Here is a 25647-nt window from a genome sequence, read left to right as displayed (position 1 = left end):
TGGAATAGAAAGACAGAAAAAACTGCACCTCCAGCGGCGTGCGATCACTAGTGCTGCAGGCGCGTTCCTGTTTGTGTCGGTTATAATATTTCCGCTATTAAACCATTTTACGACGCACCGACGCCACCGTTTCGGCCACAATCGAACGGGGTCCATTTGCGACAATGTAGTTTATGGTGGCGCACACGCCGCAGCTAATTTGTAGCTCATTTTGGAAGCTTCATTTTGGATGCAGTTTAACCGGGGCGGGAAGCAAATTGGATTTTCGGAATGCCTTCGGAACGTCAGTGATTATGATGCCTCCGAGACAAGCTGGGATGGGCCGCTAATTAGGCAGGGGTACGGCGAGCGGTGCATGGGATTGTCTTTTCAGTTTTTGCTTTGTTTTAAGGGTGTGCCGTTTGTCCAACAGCACGAGCTCCACCAGCTGTTGTCCCGGGTGTTTTGAGGATGCGCAATTTTCTGCGTTCAGCTGCTAGGCAGCGGCCTAGCGGCGCAATATCTTGCTTTCACCTGGTGGTGATCATCATCTTTTGGGAACTTTCTAAAATGCGGTTCGATTTCTGGGAAGGTTGAAGAATATACCATAGCAAAAAACAAACTGGGGAGAGCATTTTGAAGCATTTTGATACGCAGCTGAGCCGTACTGTCTAAACGAGGTTTATTTATTATTCTTACTTTTGAACCGATTAAAGCAATCACCAATCAAATTCGCATCCAACAGTGTCTGGGACGAGTGCCACCCGTCTGGTTCAATACTTTTCCCTGCTGGTAACGATGTCCACGCGAATGATCTGGCGCGTCTTGGGGCTGGGCGTACGGTAGCAGAGCGAACGGTAGCCAGCCGGAATGTCCGGGTTCTGATCGTCTACCGCTTCCGGTGTCACTGCCAGCCGATCGTTCGTAGGACCCGAGGCGGACTGTCCCCTGCTAGCCTGGCGGTCTCGCTCGTCATGCGAATCCATCCTACCGTCCAGCGGCAGCAGACCCTCGGTGGACGTTTTGCTTTCCGTCCGCTCCATGCTGCTGCATCCTTCGACGTGCTGGAAGCAGGTCGCACTGCCGGTCACCCCGGTCACTAGCGGACTCTCCGTGATCGAGGACGCGGTCGTGCCGAGCAGCTTCTGCTGGTGGCGCTGTATCATCTCGAGCGAAATGTTGGAAATGTTGTCCAACAGTAGCGTCGCGAACGTATCCTCATCATTCTCGGTGATGATGTTGTACCGCTGGCTTCCCTGCTGCTGATCGTGGTCCGCTGCGCCGGCCGGCCCGTCCGCCGCACGACGATCCTGCAGCTCGAAGCTTTGGATGAATATCTGAGGAATCAGACCGCTGGCCGGGCCCGCCGTACCGACGACGGTGGGCACGCCGGCACCCGCACATCCCGGTGGGGCTGAGCAGAGCCGGCCGAGATTGCGATACTGCATGCAGAAGTGCGGCAGCTTGTGCCGCTCCGAGCGGGATGCGCTTTTCGGTGCCAGTGTCTCCGTGCCGGGCGGGATGTTCAGATTCACGATCACCAGAGGGGTTTTGGGCCCTTCGGGGAGTTTCCTGCAGCGAGAAGAGGGAAGGTTAGAAGCAGTAGTGGAGTGAGAAGAGGCCGGAAGATGATCTTTGGAGCAAATTATAACTTCACGATCTGTATCAAAAAGAGCATGAATGATCTTGATGTAGCAAGAGGGGAAGGGAAGCGGTGCGGTACGTTGAGTAGGGAAAAAATGTATAAATTAACAGCAGAACGATTCAAGCGGCCGCCTTTCAAGACGTGCCGAGGCGCTTGCGTGTGTGAACTTCTTCCGCTTGCGAATACGGTTTGGGAAACCCCGCCGGAGAATCAAACGCCACACCACGAAGCGCGAAGAAGCGGCCCCGGACGGAGCGTGTGAAAGCTGCCTCCAACTGTGCGGGATGTGAAGGGTGATTTGTGTGTGTGTGTGCTTTTAAGTTTTGTTTTCGGCTTGTTCAATCCGTTGTTCCTGGACTTTTATGAATCAACACACCAGACGCCCCTAACGAGTCAGCAACGGAGGGTGTAACTCGTACCTTGGTTGAGACACGGACCCGTCTTGATTGGGATTTGCGATCCTCGAGAGGGAGAATTTCGCTCACAGGAAAGCAAATGAGATGTTTTGCGAGTAGTAGATGTTGCTCGATGTCTGTATTTCTTGACCCAGGAGCCACAGCCCATTGTCATATTTCGTCACCTATGCTGGTCCACTTTCGACGCCAGCTCATTTCGCGAATCTGGTGGCGAACTCTTTGCAGTTGGAACCACCAACGTCGATCGTCATTTCCCCGTGGGGCTCCCATGGTGTTGGCTACATGACTCACGCCGTGTCATGTTGGGTGTGGAGATCTTTGTATCTTTCGCATGGATTGGAGTGGATTGTAGAACGGAGATACGCAGCAACGTTGATGACAGAACCAATTTACGGCAGGACGAAACCCCAGTCGGCAAAGGAGAAAATAGTCAGCAAAACATAAACACGGAAATTACGCCACCGCGATGTTCGGCAGAGACAGAAGAATGCTATAATATGGGCAGAAATGAGCGAAAACAATGGGGAATACCAGGCGAGAGACATTTTTTGCTGTTGAGTTTGCTGCAACTTCACGGAACGTTTCGAAGAACGAATAACCGAGCGGCAAGGAATGCAATGCTGCATAGTGTGATGGTATCGATGTTTGCAGGTTTTGGGAATGTGGAGGATAGTTTCAAAGATATGGAGCTTGCATATGAGACATTGCCTTATGGAGGATTCGCTTGACTTATCTAAAGTCAGTCTCTATTATGTTCTATTTCAACTCGAATTGTCTGTTCATCTTTTTAGCTCGTTTAGAACTCTAACATCTCTTGGATTTGGTTAGATGCTAGTAATCCTTCTATGATGTTTGCGTTTTTTAATGGAATTTTCCCATCCACAAACCATCATGCTTTCGGCAAAACGTTTAAACATTGCTCAAAATGTTAATTTTAATGCTTCAAACCCTAAAATTAACCAATGCTCTACTTCCAAAACACTTGACACACTTTCGTCCGACTAAACTAAAGCCGTAACCTAACGAGCGTATGCTAAAATTACCACCGACTGACATTTGTTTTGAGGCTATTACGAGCCAGCTAAGGGTTTTATATGTTTCTCCCCCAATACTACTGCTTCGAGGGGGTTGAGTCCGCGGTTGAAGAAGCGTTACCGAGCGAACCCTCCAGACGGGTTCCACCTCCACGAACGCAAAACGCAACACTGCAGGCACGCTAGTAATACGTGTGTTGGTCGTCATCGCCGTGCGTTTTAGCCGTTTGTCGCTCGCGGCCGTGATCAACCGTGGACAGCGTGGCGTGTTCGGTTGTTTGGTGGACTTTTTTTGTGTTCCACAGTTTGTTGTTGTTGTTTTTTTCTGAGATTTCTGTTGTACTTTGGGCAAGAATCCTAGCTTCATTAGTTAGCGGACCGTGTGATGCGCCACCGTGGTTCATGCAGAGAGGGTTTGCAAGGGTTGATGCGCATGCTGACCCGTTCTCGGAACTGAGAATAGGACGTCCAACGCGAATGTGGAACTGTGCCGTGCTGTGGACTGAGGAAAACAGCCAAATTCAAATGCACAACGGTACACCGGTCCGTTGGAAGTAGAAGCGTAACGCCACACACGCGAAAACAAGTCGCGAAACTGATGAGTGATGCTGCAAGGAATTAAACATCCCCTGCCGACGACCCTCCCAGGGGTGTTTGAGCATAGCGCTGGTTGTGAAACGAAAACGAAATGGGCAAAAAAGCTAAAATAAAAATAAAAACGTAATAACGCAACGCAACCACAACAACCCGTTGGCGTTTGACATACGGGCTCAGCCGGCTAGTCGGACACACACGTTCGCGAATCGCGGCTGTGTGTGTGTGTGTGGATGGAACAACTGTCCGCCTGTGAGATACACTCCCCTGGTCCCACCACATGCGAGCAAGCGTCAGATCTTATTTACATAAATTTTTAATTATATGAATGCGCTATATTGGCTATCAAATTTTGGGAATCAAACGATGCCGCCCCGATGGTTCTGCGATCTTTCGCGACTAGCCGCATGGGAAACAGGGTGTGTGCACACATGCGCGCGTGCGAACGTTAGACCGAGTTATAGATATGTTGCGTTATAGTTCCTTATTGTGTTTCCTCTCTCGCTCTCTACTGCGTGAATATTGTTCTCGCGAACTGGCGCGCCCGTCGCCTGCTGGCGTGGCGTTTGAGTGGTACACCCTTATCGTCCTAGACCACGGCACTTCGGGGATGGACCAGAGAATGCTCAGCCAGACGGCGGCGGCTCCGCTTTGGTTAAATGGTACGTTTGCTTGATTTTATTATTTTCCATCGCGAGACAGTGCAAGAGCCGTTTTCCAGAAATCTACGCTCCCCCTGACACTGATCGGCCGTTGTCGGCAGGATGGCGAGACGAAGGGTGTACAGTGACGGGAGGAAGACACGGGAAGATGGGCGAGAAATAAAAGACACCACCCTTTTATTTGGCCCCGTTTGATTTAGTGCCCGAAATAGATTTGTAGTCCCGCAAAGAGCGCATTATGATCGGCGAGGGCTAATAAATTGCAGGAAATGAAGCGAAATTGGATAATATACGTACAAAAACACATGCACAGCAAAGGGAGGGTGGGTAGGGTGGGCGTGAAACCCCCGAGAAGGCCCGAAATCAAAGGCCGTAACATTGCTGGCCGCGAAATGATATGGCACCGGTTAGAAGATTTGCCTTCGCGCCGGTGCATAGATCCGATATCTCTCCGGGAAGTGTCGGAGGAGTCGGGGGACGTAAAAGGGGGATAGTTCCGTGGGTTCCTATCAATTTTATGCTCGATCCTAATTAAAGCTCATCGCGTGTGGTTGGTTTGGTTTTGGTGTGTGCGGGTGGTGGCGGGAAAGAAAAGGGGAAGTTTGGAGTGGAATCGCTCATTTCGCAAACTTCCAATATCTCATATTTTTTTGCTGCGGTCCGATTGGCGCATTTCGCGAATGTACTTCATCTGCTGGAATGGTGATCTGTCGGGACAGGTATCGGGGTTTGGCGAGGACATGCTAGGAAAGGTAGACAATAGCGTTTATGTTTATGATTGACATGATGTTCGGTCTTCGGTCTGTTTTTGTAAGTCGAGTTTAGCAGATCAATTTAATCAGCAACTCGCATGACAGTGAATGGTTTACGATGTGGTCTAGAGGAGGTCTTTAGTGATCGTCGCATCCTAATCAACCTTAGTGTTGTGTGCAATAAATGAAATATAGTTTTCTGCGTAAATGAGGATGGTTAGACAACTTTTAAATAAACGTTTACATGATTTACGATTGTCTGCATAGAGAAATCGATGGGACGTTATTAAATCTTAATATTCAATGTCTAGACAAGCAATAGAAATCGCGAAGATGTATATTTAGGTTAAAATTTATGAAGTTGTTTCATCAATCAAATAAGGGTCAGCAAATATGAAGAAATAAGAGCTTTTTGTGTTCGCAAGTTCAAAGATTTCAAGTATTTCGACAAACATATGTGGTCTATCGCTTCATCTCCTCCAAAATCCGTCTTCTGCAATAGTTATCTTTCATCATCTTTCCAAAGGAATAGACAACCTCCTGCTTTTGCAAAGATGGAAAAGCTAAAGGAAGCATGCTTTCTAGCTAAATTTTGTTTATGCGAAATGATTTTCGCTAGGTCTAGGTCCACCATTCGTGTAAGAAATTTCATAAATTAAATCATTTCTTATCTGCACCGACCCGTACCAATCTTCCCCGAACCAGAAGGTCACGTTACTTTCCTTCCGTGATGGTGTTCCTACATTCATCGCCAGCCTGCAACACGACATCCATCTTGCTCTTGTTACCGTTGCATCACACACTAGTGCTTCGTTTGCTTTGCCGTTCTCCTCCGGTGCGATTCGTGCTGTTTCGCTCCTGGAAGATCTTGTGCCCTGTAGCCCACCGGAGACAAACTCACACTCCATTTTTACATTTTGCAGAACGCACGATAGAAATCTAATCTAATTAATTTAAAGCCCTGTGCGGGATGATTGGTGCAGCCACCAACAGTGCGCACTCGGGCAGCCCTGGGAGGCTGTGAGAGTGGTCATAAATTCTGCCAGTTGGTGTGCCATAAACCGATTAGCATAATAATGATAAGTCGGAGGCTTTAGGTTCGTAGGCAAGCCGAACAGATAGACCCGGTGGTCAGCGGTAGTGACGTAAAGTTTGAATTTCTTTGGTTTTTTTACATCCTAAGCAGAAACATCTGCCAGAGAAAAGCTCTTACGGTACACGGTGCTGTGCTCTTATTACTTTATTGTTTTGAGGTCGTTGTCGAATTTGTGGCAGGCAATGGTATGATTTCTTAGGTGCTCTAATCCATGAAACGTGCTATAATGCAAGACATTATACAGAGCGTGCGTGCGACCAGGGACAATAGAGGTCTCTGGAGTCGTACGCAGTGAAATGAGATAAATTACCAAAACATGTCCCTTCGATAAAGGCCTTGTCACCTCGATCTCGTTGGTTGACACATTTGGGTTCTCTCCTATCCGACGGATGTGGTTGCAAAACTTGTTGCCAAACACTATGTACCAAAATTAAAAAAAGGGAACCTAACACTGAGAAACGGAAAGGAACTAATAATGACGCTTTTGAAGGATCACATGCACAGGCAGGTGGTGCAGGTAGAAAAAGGATCAGGGAGATTAGGTGAGCATTGCAAAAAGTTGCCCAAAAAAAACACAGGAAAGCAAGCAAAAATAATTGCAGTATCAATGGATGAGCAAAGAAACAAAGCATCTACCTCCCACGTGGTGAAAACGGTTGTCCCTCGCAGGTTGTCCCGGCATCGTCTCCCGTTGGAATGGTGATGGTTGGGTGCGGTGTACTGCTAGCGTCGTTGGTCGTCGTTGCGGTGGTGTTGGTGCTGTGGTTGCTATGGCTTGTGGCAGTGTCCAGGTTCATCAGTTTCCGTGCTGTACAGGGCCGTACGATCGGTCCTTCCAGCGGTTCTCTGGGCGGTTGAAGATGGCGCTCGGTCAAACGCATGCGACGGCACAACATTGTCAGCAAGTCAGGCCCAAAAATCTCCAATGTCTCAGATGTCGGTAGTGTCTTAGCAGCGCTGGACAAAAGGGGAAACTGAAGGTGGAGAAAAAAAAACCTGTCACGAAGAGAAATGAAAATTGACAGATTAAACTGTGGAGGGTGTGCTGGAGGGTAGCGGGATGTGTAACATCATAATCGACACAATCGCAAAACGTCGCTGACACTGGACACCACCGGTCTGGAAGGACACCAGGCATACGGCCCACCGGCATGCACCGGTGCGACCAAAAACACAGAGCGAACCGGTAACGCGAACGAACCGGGAGAGCTGGTGCGTAACAGAATCAGCCGTCGCACACAACGTCGCGACTCACAGCGTTGATGATGGTCCAAGCGGCACGGCAAAACTCCGGAGGTCTATTGGAGTTGTTGCTCCAGATTTGCTCCGCCGTCAATCAATCAATAGGCGGACAAATTTAAAGTTCATCTGCCTCGCGCGGTTTGCCTGCGCGGCCGGGGCGGTGTGGCGTGCCGGCCGAGGCAGCAGTGCGTGTGGTACACGTCCATTCGTCCACCGCACGGGCGACGGAGTGTTTTTGGGGGTCGCGTTACTTCCCGGTACGCGAACAGCTTGAGATTGAAATCAAACTCCCGGCTGGGATCGGGAAAGCTTCTGCTAAGGTGGGGGAAGTCGGTGGCAGTAGCGGACCGAAAGTAGCTACGAGACGGTGGCAATAAGTCTCCTCTGAGTTGCGATCCAGTTGCGGTGGAAGCGGCTCAGACCACAAACTGGGTGCTAGAGTTTTGGGCCCGTTAATCGGTCAGCTAGCATATAATTAGCTGACGTGTTTGTGCTGTCTTAAGTTGTTTCGCAAGATCTATGGAATAGGCCACCAGGGAAAGAAGATAAATGTCACTTCTTGTAGGAATCATTAAGCTTTGGAAGCTTGCAAAGTTTCTGCGTTTTTGTTAAAACTCAAGAAAAGCTTCAAATAAGAAATCGCCGAATAAAAACACACACACGAGCTGCTACACATCCATACCGTTCTAAGCTCAAGGCGTTGATTCATATGCTGATCGCGTTCGGTAGACAGCGTTCGAGCCAGAAGAAGGCCGTGAAACAAACGCAAACACGGACAAGGATTTCCCTGACCAACATCACTCGGTGCAGTTTGACTGGAGTTGCTGGAGCTCTCCGTTTCGTCGTCTATTTCCTCGTGTGGTGTGTGTGTTTTTTCGGCCTCTTCCTACTTTTTGGACAACCGCTTTTAGACTAATGTAACTCCCGAAGCTGCTGCCGTGCTGGTGGCGTGTCGGTGCGGAATATAAATTATCAATGATATCAGATTACACATTCATTGTGCTCGCCATATCCCTTGGTGCGTGTGTGTGTAGCCTGTTCGCATCTAATGTCGCTTTTCGGTGCTTTCGCTCTGTGCGTTCTCTTTTGCTCTTGCTAAAGCGCTTGGCTCGGTTGTTTGGATTTTCTTTAAATCCTTCTGCTGCTGCTGCTGCTGTCTGGTCTATCTGTACGCTGCCGGTCGATTAAATCCAAGCTGTTTAATGCCGACGCACAAGATATGGAGCAGCATTCGTTGGGAGGGGAAGCAGCAGCAGCAGCAGCAGCATGTATCCCGCAAAGAAGCAAAGCGAGAGCCACCTCGCACCCATTATCGCGGCGCAGACTATCTTAATCTACTGCTACAAGGCGTGCTTGATCGTGTGTAAAATAAAACGATACGACGCTGGCGAGGAAGACTCTCGGTTGGAGAACGCTGCCGGCCCCGTCGTTCGTCCGTGGCTCGGTTCGGTTCAATATGCTACCAGTTGCTACCATTGCTCGGCAGTGTGTTACCGGCCGGACGATGGTGACATTTATGGTGACCGTGTCATGCGACCGTGAGCCCCAAGGGAGATGGGGAGCGAGCGAAAGCACGGACTCGCGATGTACGGGCTTTGGTGTTGAAGTTTTTTTTTTCTACGATCTCGCCGTGGAAGTCGATGGATAAGCCGAGGAGGATCAAATTAACTTGTACTACGCTGTGGAAAGGTTGAATTATTGGCTTGGATTGGAGGAGATCCCAGGCACTCTTCACTCTCCGCTGGAGGCCTAGATAGGCGGCGGAGGGCTCTTGGAACGGAAAGTTATCGACATTGGGTGGTTCTATATCACTTAAAAGCTCCGAGATCGAAAGCTAGATGGAGATTTGTGTGATTGCATCGGAATTAGAAACTGTTGACAGAAAGAAAGTGAGAGCACACAATTTGTAGGCTCAGCTCGCTTCTTCGCTGTTTTGGGAGTGTGTTGGGACGATGTAGGATTTCAATGTACCGAATATTCATTCCTCAAAGGATCAAACCTGAAAGTCCTTAAAGTCATTTTCAAAGTCCACTGTCCATTACACCGTACCAGAATATCCTCATTTTTAACTTCCAAAATCTGTAGAATACATTTGGGAAAGTACGTACACTAGTTGTATGTACAGCACATTCTTTGTCCACTCTGGAAGCTGAAGCTGTAATGAAACCAAGGCCCCGGCCGAGCCCAAAGCCTGGCGTCTAATTCCCGCTGCGCTACGGTTGAGTTGAATTCTATGAAAAGCCTGGACATCGAGTGCTCAGAATAAAGAGACAGACAGTGAAAGGAGGGAAAAAACAGCCCAGCAAAGCATGAAGCGAAGGATACTATTGAAGTCGACCGCCAGCCAGCCTAGCCCAGTCTAGCAGGCTTCGCGTGATGTAAAAAGGAAATAATGTTAAAAGTTGATCTGCTTTCCCGGAACGCTTGCCCGGTTGCGGATGGTAATGCGGTGCTTCCCGCGGGGAGAAGGAGACAGACGGTTGCTTTTAAAGTATTTCGCATTCGATTATGTTCGGCTCTCGGGTTTCGATTTGCAAGTGGCTCGTACTTGTTTGAAGGACCTGCGATGAAATCGTATTACGCTAATGGAGTGCTAAATGTACCAAATTGCGACGCTATCATTTCATATCCTTTTTTTTCGTTTCTCACTCTTTCTCTCTCACACACACCGTCTCTCTCACGGCTGAATTAGTTCCTCTTGAAATGAAAGAAATTGAGTAAAGTAATCGAAATCAAGTCTTTGATCATTTTGTGAATTACACAAACGGGGCTCGGTTGCGTCCTCTCCGCACTGCTTTTGTATGCTGTCCAGGTTCATAGTATCTTCTATCCTTTTTTTTCTTTCTCTCTCGCTAGAACCTCACCTGGCGTGTTAAGGCGTACGCGGGGACTCGATTGCGATGATAGCAGAGAATACGAACCCCGCAGGCGACTTTCTGACATTTCTGACAGCATAAATCGTGCTGCGTGGTGGATAGATAATGTGCGGGGGCTTATTAAACATGTCTCACTCGCTCTCCTTCTTCGTCCCGCGCTGCCCTAAAGCTACGTTTGGATTAGGTTTCCCATCAATCTGTCACTTGGCTTAATCTATGGGAGCTTTCTCCCTGGCGTTATTATGTTGAAGTGGTACAGAGTGAGCGCCCTTCGGTCGGTAAAGCAATTTATTATGCCCCTCCGAACGGGGTAATTAAAAATATCCTTTTCCTTTCTTTTTTTTTCAATCGAAATCCACCCGCTTATCGCTCATGCATGCAGAAGGGATTTTTTTTTCTCTCTCAAGATGTAAGGAAGGATTGCAATGGGACGCTAGAACGGTGTGGAAGTTTACCCAAAATAGAGCCAAACAAGGCTGCACAACAACAAAGAATTAGCAAATGATTTTGTTGGACAGGCGAGATCGTAAAGATGAGATCGGTTTCGGGTAAAAAAAGAAAAAGAAAACACCCGTTCGCAGTGAAGGAAAAGTGCGATAGTTAAGGATTTAGTACATTCCACAGTTTTGCCCATTATCCTGTCGTGTCAGTTCATCTCCATCTCGGCAAATGACAAGAGCACTCGGCACAGACGCTGGCGTGCAGAACACATCCATTTCTTTTTTTTCATCCGCCCAAAATCCGAAGTGCTTCCCATGGTTCTCATGTTTTTCCTCATTTCGTGCTTTTTTTCGATTCCTTTTTAAAAATGCCATTCCTTTCCTCCTATGCGTCTATGCGCGAGATACTCTCTGATCTATGATTGTTTCGTGTTTCTTCCTGCGCACTCACACGCAGCACACACACACTAGAGAGGCACGTTAAGCAGTTTCTTGTACTGCCTTTCCTGTCGAATCCTGTGCTATGCGCTGTGCTAATGTGTTTTGTTCCTTTCCATCCTCTTTTTACGATTATTCGCATTTATCTCGATTTTTGCTGCGTGTTTAATCTTCGTCCCTCTCGGTGTCGGTGTGTTTCACCGCTTCATCATTTTTCTTCAACTGTACACGATTTTTCCAGCGTACCAGCGTTTGGATATTATTCGTTCGCTTGTGTGCGTTCGTTTGATTTTCTGCTGCACCGTTTGTGTTAGTGCTTCGTTTGTCCTTTGCCGATTTTGCTTTGTGTTTTTTTTTTTATTTATGTTCAGCCAGCTTTTATGACGGCACCGGTGCTGCACGTGTGTTCGTCCTGCCATTGGAAAAGATGCTATTGCCAGGACCAACGAGAGGAACAATAACAACAACAGCAAAACGAAGAAGGATCACGCAGAGGATCAGATTCCATCGGGTTGGGAAGGGGAAGAGCAACGAGAAGCAACAGGGACGAAAGATAGATAAGCGGACGAAGCGGAGTGGAGAAGCGAATGCGTAAAACACATTGCAAAGCGAAGCTTATTTGTGCCGTGTGGCTGTGCGTGTGTGTGTGTGTATACGGGACACAAAAGCTTGAAAGTTGTGGGTGTGTTGTTCGGTAAAGTGCTGTTTTTTCATCAGGCAGCACAAGGACACAGGGAGGAAGGCCAGAAAAAAAGGAAGGGACAAGTGAAAGGGAACGGGAGCGGGGACTGGCGAGACGAAACACGTGGGAGGTAAAGGAAATGGGAAGAGAACAAAGGGCAAAAAATAATAAATATAATTTTCTACTTCTTACTGCCTGCGTCCTGTCACCGTGGCTGGTTTTAAGCCCTATTGTGTGCGCAGTGTGTCCGAAAAAGCACCAAACGCATAATGTGATTTTATAAACGCTTATCTAACGCGTCGGAAGAACAAGCAAACCGGGCGTAATGCTGATGTAGAAAGAAGCAGAGATAAAAGTGATAAAAAGAAACGCATCTAAAGTGTACAACACACAGCGCAAAGAGCGAAACAAGGAAGCGTTTGCTGGTATGTGTTGTGATTTTAGACAAGCGGTTGACGACGACTGCTGGCGCGAGCGTTTTACCATATTTGAAGCATAAATTTGAAACACGCTGCACACCATCGATTGGTAGAAGTGAAGTGATCATTTTCATATTTTGCTAGTAAATTTTCGAATCTTGCACATCCACCGGAATTACAGTTACGGGGGGAGGGAGGGAGAAAAACAAATGCGCTCCGTAAAGCTCTTCCACAAAATTCAACCATGCAAGTCATTAAGATTGTTATTCCGAATCATAAATTTGTGCTCTCACAGCTTGCAGCAGCACTGTTGTTTGCGTCGCATTTATCTTTTAGTTTCCCGTTTCTCCCGTGCAGCGCTACTCATGCTTCTAGGACAAACAAAAAATGAAAGAAAGAAAATAATAATGTGCTATTGCAACGAATCCATTCGCCTGGCGGCAATGGGTAGCGGCAGCTGGGAATGGGCAAAATTCTCGGAAAAGCAACACATTGTTGATGGCCCACTGGAATGGGATGGAATGAGAAAACAGAAATGGTTATAGTCTACAGTCTAGCAGAGCAATCTAAAGAAAATGTTCGATCTTGTACGCTCTTTCTCTCCTGTTCTATCTTGAACACACACACACACACACACACACACACACACACACGCACACATGGTGAACATGAGGCTCAGTGGTGTTGGCAGTGGTGTCGCTGCACAAAAGAAGAAGACCACGAAAGCAATTAAAAAAGAACGAAAGAAAGAAACGCGCATGAAATAGAGCAAACGAACGGTGATTATTAAAATGGAAGAGAAGCGATCATGAAATGACATCAGAAGGAAAGTAAGAAAAAAAAACACAGATAAATTAATGAACGAAAGAGAGCAAAGGATGAGGACAGCAGCAAATATTGGCAGGAACAAACACAGGAGAAAGCTTTATTTTTTTTTACAGTGCTTTAGAAAGTAGAAAACTGACATTTGATATATGAGTGTGGAGTGAAGCAAATGTGCGAGAAATATCCTAGAAAGCCGTAATGGATTTATTTCCGTGGCTGTGTGCACGAATGTGTGTGTGTAAAATATGAGCAGAAATAATTGCAACAAATGTTGCAAAATTGAAACTCTGTATTTTAAACCATTTCACAAAGAAAGGTCGCATTTAAAAGAACATTGATTGCAAAACTGATGGCTGAGGTCTCGCTGATGCTCGATGAACGATGAGCTACCGTATGCGTCCTGTGACGTTGTTTGCATAGGACCCCGTGTTTCCCCCGATGTTTGCTTCAATCCATCCGAGCTACACAATTTAGCAAATCGAATCGAAACCCGACCAATGGATGGGACAGGATGTGCTCGAAAAAGGATCGAATCCATCAGAGCGCATGAATGAAGCGCACACACGGCGAGCAAACAAAGCAGATTCGCCTACTAGAGCCGAGAAATAGAAAAGCAGCAGCAGAATAGCAGCAAAACAACAGAATGCCGATTTTTTGGATGGGAAAAACTTTCTCACGGTTCTGTTTTTTTTTTTGCTGCTACGGCAGGATAGAAAAGTCATTTCATTTCGACAGTTGTTGTTGCTGTTGTTGATTTTGTTTTTTTTTTTCTGCACCCAGCTCTCAATCACTCGGTGCAGGTGCTCTGGACAATGGCAAAGCGACAACAGCATCCGATGCACTTGAGGCTGTGCAGCCGATCTGCTGTGTGCGGTTAGTTCTGGCCCTGCGTTCGTTCGATGTGTCACACATTCTGTGAGGGATCGCTTTATGCGGGATGGGACACGGGCAGGATACTGATGAAGGTGTGGTAAAGTTTATGGCAATTTTCCTTGCCAACCATTGCCAATGATTGATGAGGTGGTATTGTTTTCGGGAGGGAGGATAAATGCTACACAGCGGATGGAAAGTGCAAAGATGGGTGTATTTTGTTCTTTTTGTAGTATGCTGCATTTAGTTTGAACAGTTTGTAAAAAAAAACGTAATAATTACATTCGCACAACAGCCAGCTAGTTTAATGGTTCAAGTATGCATCTTTCATTACACATTCACCTAACTTCCAACATTTATAGAGTACAAAAATCGTTAACGTTCTTTATGGAAAGAAATTATTACTATTACAAATCAAATGAGTGCACTTTAATTTATAGGATCTTGTTGTAAGAGGGGTTTCTACATGGGAACTAAAATTCTAACATAAAAAATAATTACTTGTGTCATTTATGTAAGCGATAAATTAAACCAAACCATCCCAACAGGCAGGCAAGTCCGTAAATTATCCCACGTTCATCTTACACGCACCATAACTCAATGAGCAAACAATAATAGCCAATTGAGCAACATAAAAGTCAATTAGCAGGAACCTGGGTCATGATTTTGCATGACAAGATGCACCCATCGAGGACGGATGCCGAGCATTTTTTCCACGGCCGTGGCGAATTAGTATGAAAGGCACTTCTTTCGCCGTTCGGTACATCCCATACCAGAATCAGGCCAACCATTCTAGAAGACTACACTGAAAGGCATTTTTTCTCTCCTGTACCATAGCTGGAAAAGCCTAACAGAGGACACCTGTATTCGTGTATTCGGTGGGGGGAATTGAGCAAATGTTTCCCTTTCCCTCCTTTCGAGACAAACATGCTTTGGTGCAGGCAACGTTCTAATCGTCATACTTATGCCTGTCATGCTAACGTCTGAAGGCGCTTTTCGTCTCTTTTCGTCGCTGTTCGATTCGACATCGACTCAAACTCCCATACCGCACCGCGTGTAAGCGCCCTGATCCGGCTTGGAATTGTTGCTGCATCATCATCTTCTCCACATCAAACATCATCGATATACAACGGTACCGTCGTTTCCTTCCCGGAGACGTGTTCGAGTACGAGTCTATTATGCGGACCAGGTAATGTTATCCCACCGGAAGCGAAGCGAACACAAACGGGGATAGTCCCTTAGTTCGCGGGCGTCCTTTTCCACTGCCGCAGCACTTCGAACGAGCCCGGGTATCGTTCGGGGCGTTCCGGGCCGGGAAGGTGTGAAAAGTTTACCGTTACCACCACTCCTGGGCAGTGCCTGGCTCCACGCTTCCCACTTTGGCAGTGTGCCGTGCGACGATACGAGGTAGCAACAGGAATTATTCCTTCAAATATTCATTTCCGTGTCGTGCGCAACGGGCTTCAGGTGGGAAATAAAAATCACTGTTACCTTAAACGGGCTCAAACGATTGCTCCTCTTGTGAGTGTGTGTGTGTGTGTGAGCACTCAGGGAGTTGTTATTAGTCGGAAGGTAAAGAAAGCAATCTTACGGAAGGTAACACTGGTCGCGCGGTGCTCGAGAGGTGGGTCTGGTTGGTTTTTTTTTTCGTTAGTCCTCTTTCTTCTGGATCATTTCAGCCAAGGGGAAAGCAGGTCCCGATTGTGATTTGTTCGCGTTCTAAAGGGATTAAATATCACTTCGTTTTGGGACGCCCTACCCGAATGTGTCGCGTGTGCCCGATATTTGCTCACTTTTGGGCTATGGATCGAGAATTGGTTGCGGGTAGCACTGGAATGAGGGGTGAGTGAGGAATTTTTGTGCGAACTTTCAAGAAGGGAGCCGATGGAATTCGTACCAATATTTCCGAGAGCACATTTTTCTACACATTTTGTTTCGAGGAAAACGTTTTAGGGGTGTATGCTCTGGGCTGAAACATGGCTCAGCAATGAAATATTTTTGTGTCTTAATTTCGAGCATATTGTTGTGGGAAATATTCTGCACCGTTTTACAACCATAAGGCCATACAAGCATTTTGAATAACAATAAAACTTAATTTTTATTTGAAAATTCTGTAAAAAAGACAATCAAGGTGGTAATAATTGTTTTTAATAATGCAAATTGCATACTTTGAGGCGGAACGCTGCAATACATTGCACAGAGAGTTCAAGGACATTTCTCCTAAATTTATGCAAATTTTAATTAAGCAAACAACTAAAGCATCTTGCAATATTGTGTTGAATTTAAAGTATTTTCAATCACTCAACTTCAAACTCAACATCGAACTGTGGCTATCCACAGTAATAAGTTGCACATTTTGCTAGCCGCTTCGCCCACCCGCTAGAAACGTCTCAATAATGTCGTTGCTTTATTCGTATGCTAACACACACAGCCACCGAACAGACCGAATACACAATCAGCCACCTCCCCGGCTGCTCAGCGCAAAGTAAAGCAAAGTCTGAAGTTGGACCGACCGGGGCCCCCCAGTCGCCTTACCCAAAATCCAAAGCAGCTCCCGTCTCGGTTGGCGTTCACTTCATTAATATTTGATCATAATTATGGACGAAGCTTTTAAGATTCAATTCGGTTGATTATTTTTCATCCATCGCGCGCACTACGGGGCTGCTGCGGTGCGATTGGCGAATTGCCGTTCGAACTCCGCGGCAGCCAACAGCAGCAGCAGCAGCCTATCAGTATCGTTGACCACCGACAGTAGAGTGGAGAACAGTAGGACGGGCCGGAAAGCAGGGAGAAACGATTTGGAAAACAATTTATCCACCTCCACAGTTTGCGCGCGGTCCGCGGCGTGTAGTCTATTCGGGACGTTGCAGGAGCGTTCCAGAGTGCTTGCAGAGCTAAGGGCAGCATACTTGCTGTGCCGAAACTGTTGCTTTCTTCGCTCGTTTCTTCAAAGGCAAAATGGCCCAAGAGTGGGGAGGGATTGATTAAAAATTTACCTTATAATTTGCGTTACGAGACCAATGACTTTGCTGGCGGAATTCAAGGATTTCCCCAGTCGCCACGTGTAATGCAAAACCATTGGCTGGTGGGCTAATTCTTTCGCCACTTTCTTTGTTTTTGGGATGGGATGGTTTAGCAATATTTTGTTCCGTTTATGGTTTTTGGTATTTTCTCCCCATTGGTGGTTAATTTGAAACGACTCGCAAAGCATCTTGAAGAAAGCAGATAATTAAATCTCATGGTATCAATTTGCTGCTGATGATCCTGCCGCTGGTGAACCGATGGAGAATGAAGACATTAAACGTTCCCAAGAGACAATTACGTCTTCTCCTAATAATCCGAAAGAAAGGAATCCGAACAATTCCTACACCACTTCAACCACCAGCGTTACCACAGCGAGAATGGTTTCGATTACTTGCCTTGTGAGTGTTTTCACCAACTCAAACTCGGGAATTGGGTGCAAAGTGGCGAAACGAGCATTTTCCACCGAGCGCACGAAGCAGGCACAGCTCACTCGTTTACCCAAAAATCAACACCAAACTCGACTGCACTTCACAACCAGCACACAGCACAAACACAGCACGGCCACACGGTGCCAAAAACGCGCGCCCTCCCACCCAGTATCGAAGCTCGGTGCCGGGGCCGTAGCGCACGGTTCCGGTGGCGGATCATAACTGTGCAGTCGCGCCGATTGGGCTTATGGTTTTATGGCTCTAAATGGTGTTATTCTCGACAGCCACTTTGCCACCCAGTGGATGGGAGGGGAGTAGGGAGTAGGGGGGTGGGCGCCGAACGATAAAGTTATTTTCACGCTGATTTCCGCGAGTTTTCACCTCGCAGGTTTCGCTTTCCCTCGCGCCAGCACCGTTGCCGTCGTCCTGACTTTCGCTTGCAAAACAATCGGTTCAATTCACCCTACTTATTGGCCCTGCGGGGGTTGTGCCCGTTGTGTTTTGGCACACGCGGTTCACACGGTTGGAAGTGGAAGGGGGCAGGCGAGGTTGTACGATGAAGCCCATGGCAACGGGTGACGCACGCGACTGGTACAACACTGGTGCGCTTGGGGGGAAGATTGTTGGGAAATTATCCTTTCATGCATAATCAATTGACGTGGGGTGAATGTGATTGTGGAGGGGGGGAGAGAGAGAGAAGGATGTGAAGTTATCCCGTGTGAAGTCGTTTCGCGGTTTTGGCTGCAATCTTTCGCACCGTTGTAGGTGCGCTGTAGCGGGAGCAAAAGTGCACATCTGTGCGAATCCGCCGCGAGAGTTATGGAAAGCATTAAGGGTGCGATGTCGCGAAAGGGAGCGGATACATAGAAAGTGAATATCAATTATCGTTTATTGATGCTGTTTCAGGAGCAGAGGGTCCGTTTTTTTGCGACAATGATGTAGCAAATAATTACATGTTCGTAGAGCAACAGGAGTGTGGTGGCTATTTTATGTCAATTACTTATTCATAACATAATGGAAGGTATAGTATACTTTATTTTTAAATTCCAGGACATTGGATGACACTGTTAAGTGTTTCCATGTCGTTTGTGCCTTTCAAGAAGAAAAAATTAACTTATGACTAGCAAATTGCATAAATTAAGGCGTCTTTAAATTTAAGTATTTTAATGAATTTAAAGCAAACTTGCAATCTGTTTGCCAAATAAGCACCAATTTGTATAGTTTTTGTTGATCTTTTATTTGTGTAAATAACTTAGTTTGGCCCAATTTAAATAATAAGAGCAAAACACAATCAAAACGCCTTCTTCACGCTCAACACCAACAGCCCAGCGTGCTGCTGTAGCGTGCTCCTTGAAGTGTTCATGTGTAATCGCTCGCCTCGTTTAGTAAAGCACGCAAAACCTATTGCCTGCCTGCGTGCAGGGAATGTTCGTGAAGCAAAGTGTTTTGCCTTGGTTGCTCGAGCAGCCCGAACATTGCTTACTTCCTGTTTCGGAGCTCAAAAGAAAAAATGGGCTGCAGCAAACGTGTGAGCGAAAGGAGCGAGAATGTGCCAACGAGCCGTCATTAAAAATGAAGCGTATCGATTGGGCTTCCGGTTGCCACTGGTTCGCTGCACAAGCCGCCTATTGCTACTACTAATACTAATACCCCAATTTTTATGCTGGCACAGACTACGCGTGCTGTTGCGCTCGTGTTTGACTGCCCGTTTTGCAGCTGACCCCGGGTCGGACCGCCTTCACCAACACAGCCATCGATGGGTTTAAAAATGAGAATTGCCAAAATCGTTACGAAACAAAACAGGATTCAACTTTGAAAAAAAAAGGCATCTTTAAAACTACAGACAGCTGTTTTCCACTGTTTCGATGGTGTTGGTTTTGAATGGGGAAGATTTGCAGTGAATTTGTTTGCAGAACGAGGTGTTGGTTGAATTGTTGATAGAAACAGTGGGCTACAATCTGTGCGATCGATTGTTATGTAGGGTGAAAATTATATTTCGTAGCAGGGTGGAGGGGAAAAAGGTTTAAAAGTTTATTCACAAAGCAACACAAAGAACAACACCAATGGACTGTTTTCTATGGAACGGGGGCTCACCAACGGGACCGCGCCGCTCGTCCAAAAACGAACTGATGTCCTGACGAGTGGCAATGAAAGTAAAACGATTACTTGCAGTAATTGACGCTTGATGGGTTGTCTGTTAGTTGTAAGCAGTTGATTTGATAAGTAGGTCAAAACTAGCAGTTGTAAGTAAGTGAATGGACGGATTGAGGACATGCAACAATGTGCGACAAGTGGAATAAAAGCAAGGTAGAAACAAGTTTCAGAAGCGTTGGAGGATATTAAATGAAAGAAAACAAGCAAACAAACAAATTCAAACATAAAATTTGATTCAAAACAATAAAAGTATGAGCACTTCAATTTCAAACTCTACCAAACAGTCTCATACGAGGGATAATATCCCTATCTGGAACGTTGCACCTGCCCGAAATGGACGCAATAAAACGTACACCAATCGTTTATTTGCAAGGGTGACATTTTATTTAAAATCCACCTTCAAGGTAGCAGGACAGTGGACGGCCTCAACCTGTTGCCTAAGGTGCGCCTTTAACCCTGAGCAGGAAGGGAGAAAAAGGTATAGAAGAAGAAGAAGAAAAAAAAGAAGCGCTCCAGATATTTATGACGAGCATTTCCCGCTTTTATTGCGGTTATCGTACAGATTTCACCCTTCAGCCATGTACAACGTCGCATGGGGCAGGGTGGTTGAACGGATGCAAGCTGGAAATTGGCTTACCGTGTACCGGATTAATGTATACCCGTTCGGAAGTAGTGTTGGATCGGTAGGAAATGAGTTTTAATAAAAATTGCCCGTTTCGATTTATGTCGGAACCGTGTGCGATGTGTGCACGCGAGTCTGTCTAGTGATTGGTGCGCTGTGGACTGTACAGCGAAGGCGTCGAGCCAACCGCCGCACTTGTACCAGGACAATCTGCAGAGAAGTATTGCTTGGCCAGTGCTACAGCAAAATCTATTAAAAATATCAATAAGCTCCGATCAATCTGGATGACGTTTATGTTCGGCTGTTCGGTGGCGCTGATTGATGCATAAAAGTGTAACCATTTATGGCTACCGCTACACCGCTCGGTAAACCGTTGTTCACGTTGGTCGGTTTGATTGTGCAGCTTCGGTGGTGATAGTAATATCAACATTCAGTTTATGGTTGCACAGCAAATGGGGGAATGAGGGAAGCATGTAGATAAAAACATGACATGTACCGTTTTATTTGTGACATGATCGTTTAGCAAGCACGAGATTATTCGATGGTTGCTGGATTGTGTTGGTTTGAGCATAGGGTAGTGGATGTCTACATCTTGGTAGAATGTAGTAGTGAGAAATATGAACGAATGAGAATAACGAAAGGCACATTCTTTTCCTACAAAATGCAAAACTATTTCATCAAATGTATTAATAAAATGGTTTTAGTTTAAAATTGCATACATCTAGGCGGTTTCTCATTTAAATAACAATCTTGCACGATGTTTCAAATGATTCCTGGGTTAAACGCCTCAAAGTATGCAATCCGCATAGCCGTTTGCTAAGAATTATGTAGCATAGCATAATAAAATTATTTTTCCCGTTCAATAATTCACATTGTGACACAAAAAAGCATATGCTCAATTACTGGCTAACCATGTAAGCTTCCAAAATGGAGCAAAAGCCTATAATCCCCGCTCGCGAAGTGTGTGCTGCTACAAACAGCTCGCGGCCAAATAATGTTCCCCCTTTTTTCAGCCACACGCAGACATACACACTCACTCAATCAATTCCAATTTCGATAAACATTAAACCATCGCACCTTAAACACACTCCATGTGTGCGTCGCCGGAATTATTCGAAAACAACTCGTGTGAAACAACTTCTCAACGGCAACCATGCTATGCCTTCCGGTGGTTTGAGGTGGATTAAATCTGTCTCAGTGAGGTGAGGTTTGTGTACGGTTCTTTGAGCATGGTAATGGAGCACTTTTCGCTGCCCACCACCATGTGCTGCACTGTGATTTAATAGGCATAAAACGTTTAAAAGGCTTACCCATGGGTTTGGTCACGCAATCTACAAGCGCTGGCAATGGACGCTCGACACGCAATGGAGGGCCCCATCCACCCCGAAACCCTCCTGGCAGGCTTGAGGTTGAGGTTTTGAACCGTACCCAGGAAGTGTGCTGGAAAGTTTTGCCGTTTATCTAGGTAGCATGCTGGAACTGGTTTGAACCGTTCTTACGCGTGCATACGCGGTGAAGAGTTATTACCCGCTTAAACAACAATTATAGCGCTCACTTACCAAAAGGAGAGCAAGTTGGTGCAGTCTGGTGCATGGCGCGAGATAGCCGTGGCTTATCTTTTGGCACGTTTGTTTAAGTTTAAATCATAGCGAATTATCGGTGGAAGTTAAATGCAGCCGTTGTGCAGGTGCATGATGACTTTTAATGCTCATTTCAACTGCAGGTCGTTGCGCAACGTAACCGCGTATCGCGTGGGTGTGTTGAAATGCACGCAAGTTTTTTTCTTTCAACAGGAGAAAGGGAGGGTGTTTTGCAAATACCATTAAGTCATGCAAGCAAAGAAGCGAAATACTGGAATAGTTTGCTTTATTCGAGAGATGTGTTTTATATAAAATGTTACTAATTTTTATAGCTTTTATAAATCAAAGCTTTTGGAACAAACGTTCAATGAAATAAACTTTCCAGCAAGCTCCAGATGACAAGTGCCACTGTCAGCTAGTAACATTATTCATCAAAAAGGATTGATCCTCGTAACTAATAAATGCCCAACGTCCCAAGCTGAGTAGCACAAAGTGTTGACGCTACTTCAAACGGCCTTCCGTCAACGGTTGACTGACCGATACGGCGCTTGATTACAGTCGCCGTTGACGTGGACCAAATTGAAATTGACGTCCGAGCGTAATTAGTACACCTTCTACCTGCTACGCTCTAATCCACCCACGGATAGAGCGTCGCGTACGCACGCACGGTCCGACGACTTTGGAATCGTTTCAAAAACACCCTGCCCCCCCCCCTCCCCTCCCCTCCAAGAAACGACCAGCACAGAACGAAAGCGACGAAAGAGCGAACGGGGGAAAGGTGTTTGAATATTTATCAAGCAACTATAAAATGTTCTTACGCTGACAACATGTCAACGGCAGGCGCGCACGTTCGGGCACGTTTTGCCCACCTGCTTTGGCTGTTAAATAATTCATTACCGGAGCCGGGCTGAAGAGCAGACCGGCAGAGACCGGCGGTGGTACCGTGCATGCTGGCAACAAGACAAGGACTTTCACCGAAACGTTCCGCAGAGTGCGATGTCTTCTGATTTGGGCCGAGATTGTGCAAAACCATCACTTCACCGTATCACTTGTCCCCCCTGTGGTGTAGTGAGTGTGTGTGTGTGTGCGCACATGTGGGAATATTTACGTACGACCAGAACACTCGCTGGTAATATTTTCAATCCGATACCTGTATGCCGCTGACACTGTCAATAGATGGTTGGCTGGGTGGAGGTGGATGCTGGTGATACGGCGAGAAAGTGTTGGCCAAGCAAGGGGATAGATTGTTTGCTTTGGTTTCTGTTTTAAAAATACCTAAGAGCTACTCAATATTGCATTGGAAGCTTTAGAAGAGCATTTTAAGCGAAGGTTTAAAGAATATGATGGTAAACGTTTACTTCCCAAAGGTTTGTATTTGCTGCAAAGATGTTTGTGGAGAAATTTCTTTTAAAATGGAATTGAGGAGAAAATACATTTCAACGATGTTCATATACTAATATTCTGTGTATGTAGCACCAACTTTTTGTTTTTCTCTCAATGGAGACGCCACAATGCTCATGATGAAATACAGTTGAATGTTCGAAACGCCTAACAGTATGCTATATAAAACTCAGCTACTCCGCCTAAAGCTATGCAATCCATATACATTTGAGATAAGTCGTTGTTAAAACTATGGCTGTTTTAATTGCATGATTGTGTTTAAAGTCTTTCAAAATCTTTTAATGATTGCTTTAGTTGAATAACTCCGTTTATTTGTAAAATAAAACAAGAGAAAACAAGAATGACTTTCAGCACCGCTTAGCAACAATTGAGGGCTACTCGCTTATCATGCGCTCTTTAGAGCTGTTCGACCAAAGGTATGTGCCCCTTGGACAATCTATAGCCCTGTATCTCTTCGTAATTTCGCAAAACCCAGTTTCTGTATGTTTTGAACATAAGAAAACTCTTCATTTGCTTTCGTCGTTACAAATTCTTTCTCCGCGTGTCGTGAGAACCCTCGTAGCTGTGGCGCTTACTTATTCTCATACGTTGGTTGTGTTTGTGCTGTGCTATTTGTTGTACTATTTGTCCAATGTGTTTGGGGTATGGATTTTGCCCGCTGTGGAACGCACAGTTTACCGCTTTGCTGCAGTGCAAAGCTATCGGATGCTCGGAATCTCTTTACCGAGCATCATCAATAGTGAATGGGTTCCGTGGGTCGGTGTGCTAGTGGGTGTACATAGGTTTATGTTTGGCAGTACGCTGCGCTGGAGGTTAAAGTTTATTATGCTGCTAGAGGGCGGTGAGGACGAGGAGAAAAAGCGATGGGCCTGGTGTTGAGTACGACCTTCAAACAATTTACGACATTTCTTGGAAATCTATTCAGGGGGGGGGGGGGGGCTTTATTTGGAGGAGTTTGAAGATAGGGCTAATGGCTCCGCGTTGCAATGGTTGTCAGTGTTTGTCTAAAATTGTATAATTTTGTTAAAATTATGAAATTATCGTTACCTAAAACTTTAGAATCCTTAAAGCCAACAGAGCCACATCACTACATTCTACCACTAGCGCAATGGATTCCTATTGCAAAAGTGTACGTATTGCCCAGCGCGCTCCAAGGACGCACCTCGGTTGTTCGCCTTTCGGCCGAGACGAAAGCGAAACTACTTTCGATTTTATGTGCGCCCTCCCGCTGCTGCTGCGTCCTCAACCTCACAGTGAAGATGAAACGAAAACACAGTACCGACCAGAACAAGCAGATGAGCAGCCTTCCCGTGGTCCGTGCAATTTCGTCGGACGGTTTAGAATGCGCACGCGGCAGGCCGACGTGGAACGGGAGGGACGGTCGGGGGCCGAAAGGAAAGTCGTGTCCAAAATGCGAAGACCGAAATCCACACCCTTCTCACGCACACTCCTCTCCCGACCCTCCCCCACCAGGCGAAGCGAATGGAAGTGACGGTAAATTCTTCACATACATTACCACACATACGACCACCGAGTTTGCTTCACCCCTGGCCATCCCAGCACCCACTTTCGGACGTTATCTGTTTGTGCCCTCCCGCCGCCATCATCCCACCGCTGGTGCCCTCCGCTCACAAACGGTCGCAATTTTACTGCTTTACATTTCCATCGACCTATACCTATGTAATGCCCGACGCGCACTGTCCCTTGTGCTATCAGCAACGCCGGCACACGAACGGGCGGACGGACGGTCGGACTCGTGTCTTTCCCTATCGTGTCGGTTTCTTGGTCGAAAGAAAATAGCCCCTTTCTGGCCCCCACATGGTTTTAAGCTTTTGAAAAACCCCTTTCATGCCCGGCCGCTGCCGCTGTTGTCCTCCCGATGCTCCTGCCGGTTTGCCACCCCGTCACGGTGACCAACGAGCAGCGCAGTGGCCAAGCACGTAGGGGGGCGTGGATGAGGGGACCTATGTACAGCGCATAATATGTATACGCATGTTGTAAAATATACACACATACACACACAGACACCCACACAAACATACATCCACACACACACGTTCAGCACGCACAATCCCGCTCTCGGCTCTGCTGGTTGGTTTCAAAAATTCTACTTTGCTTTCTCCTCACACACCATTAAAGGAGGCTTGGAAGGATGCTGCGAACCTGGAGGAGGACGGGGGGACTGTTGAAATGGGAGAGGGGTAGGGTAGGGGACCGGTGGGAGTTGAGAGTAAATTATGCGTGTCACCCTTTCACTGCAAAGCCGTTCGTTTGTCCTGCCGCCGCTGCTGTTGTTGCGTCACGTCGCCTGGACACTATCGCCTGCTCCGACCAGTGCTCCGGCCTGCTCCCGTACGTATTGTTATTTATGTTCTCGCTCTGCAGCAGGACAGAGATAGACAGGACAGAGAGAGAGAGAGAGAGAGAGAGAGAGCGGGATGGGCAGGGTGTACGGCTCGAACGCAATG

At 46.6% G+C, this 25647-nt stretch overlaps 1 protein-coding gene across 1 annotated transcript; it reads right to left on the bottom strand.

Annotated features, from left to right (window-relative positions):
* Window positions 1–612: 612 nt before the first annotated feature.
* LOC120908699 lies at window positions 613–17499 on the bottom strand. The gene is made up of 3 exons (XM_040319984.1): window positions 17390–17499; window positions 6815–7174; window positions 613–1551 (listed from the first exon to the last, which is right to left on the bottom strand). Exons 2-3 carry the CDS (start codon window positions 7072–7074, stop codon window positions 753–755), a joined length of 1059 nt encoding a protein of 352 aa, XP_040175918.1. The 5' UTR covers window positions 7075–7174; window positions 17390–17499; the 3' UTR covers window positions 613–752.
* Between the last annotated feature and the right edge of the window lie 8148 nt (window positions 17500–25647).

The sequence above is a fragment of the Anopheles arabiensis genome, chromosome 2, assembly GCF_016920715.1.
Source record: "Anopheles arabiensis isolate DONGOLA chromosome 2, AaraD3, whole genome shotgun sequence".
Lineage (NCBI taxonomy): Eukaryota > Metazoa > Arthropoda > Insecta > Diptera > Culicidae > Anopheles > Anopheles arabiensis.
Note: the sequence above shows the minus strand (reverse complement) of the source record. Positions and strands in the feature narration are given on the sequence as shown.

What these genes read in the sequence shown, in the direction of transcription:
- LOC120908699 (XM_040319984.1), bottom strand. Translation starts at nt 7,074, where the DNA reads ATGTTGTGCCGTCGCATGCGTTTGACCGAGCGCCATCTTCAACCGCCC. An exon ending in CCGTTTTCACCACGTGGGAG is followed by an intron (nt 1,552 to 6,814) that starts GTAGATGCTTTG and finishes TTCTCGCTGCAG; the next exon opens with GAAACTCCCCGAAGGGCCCA.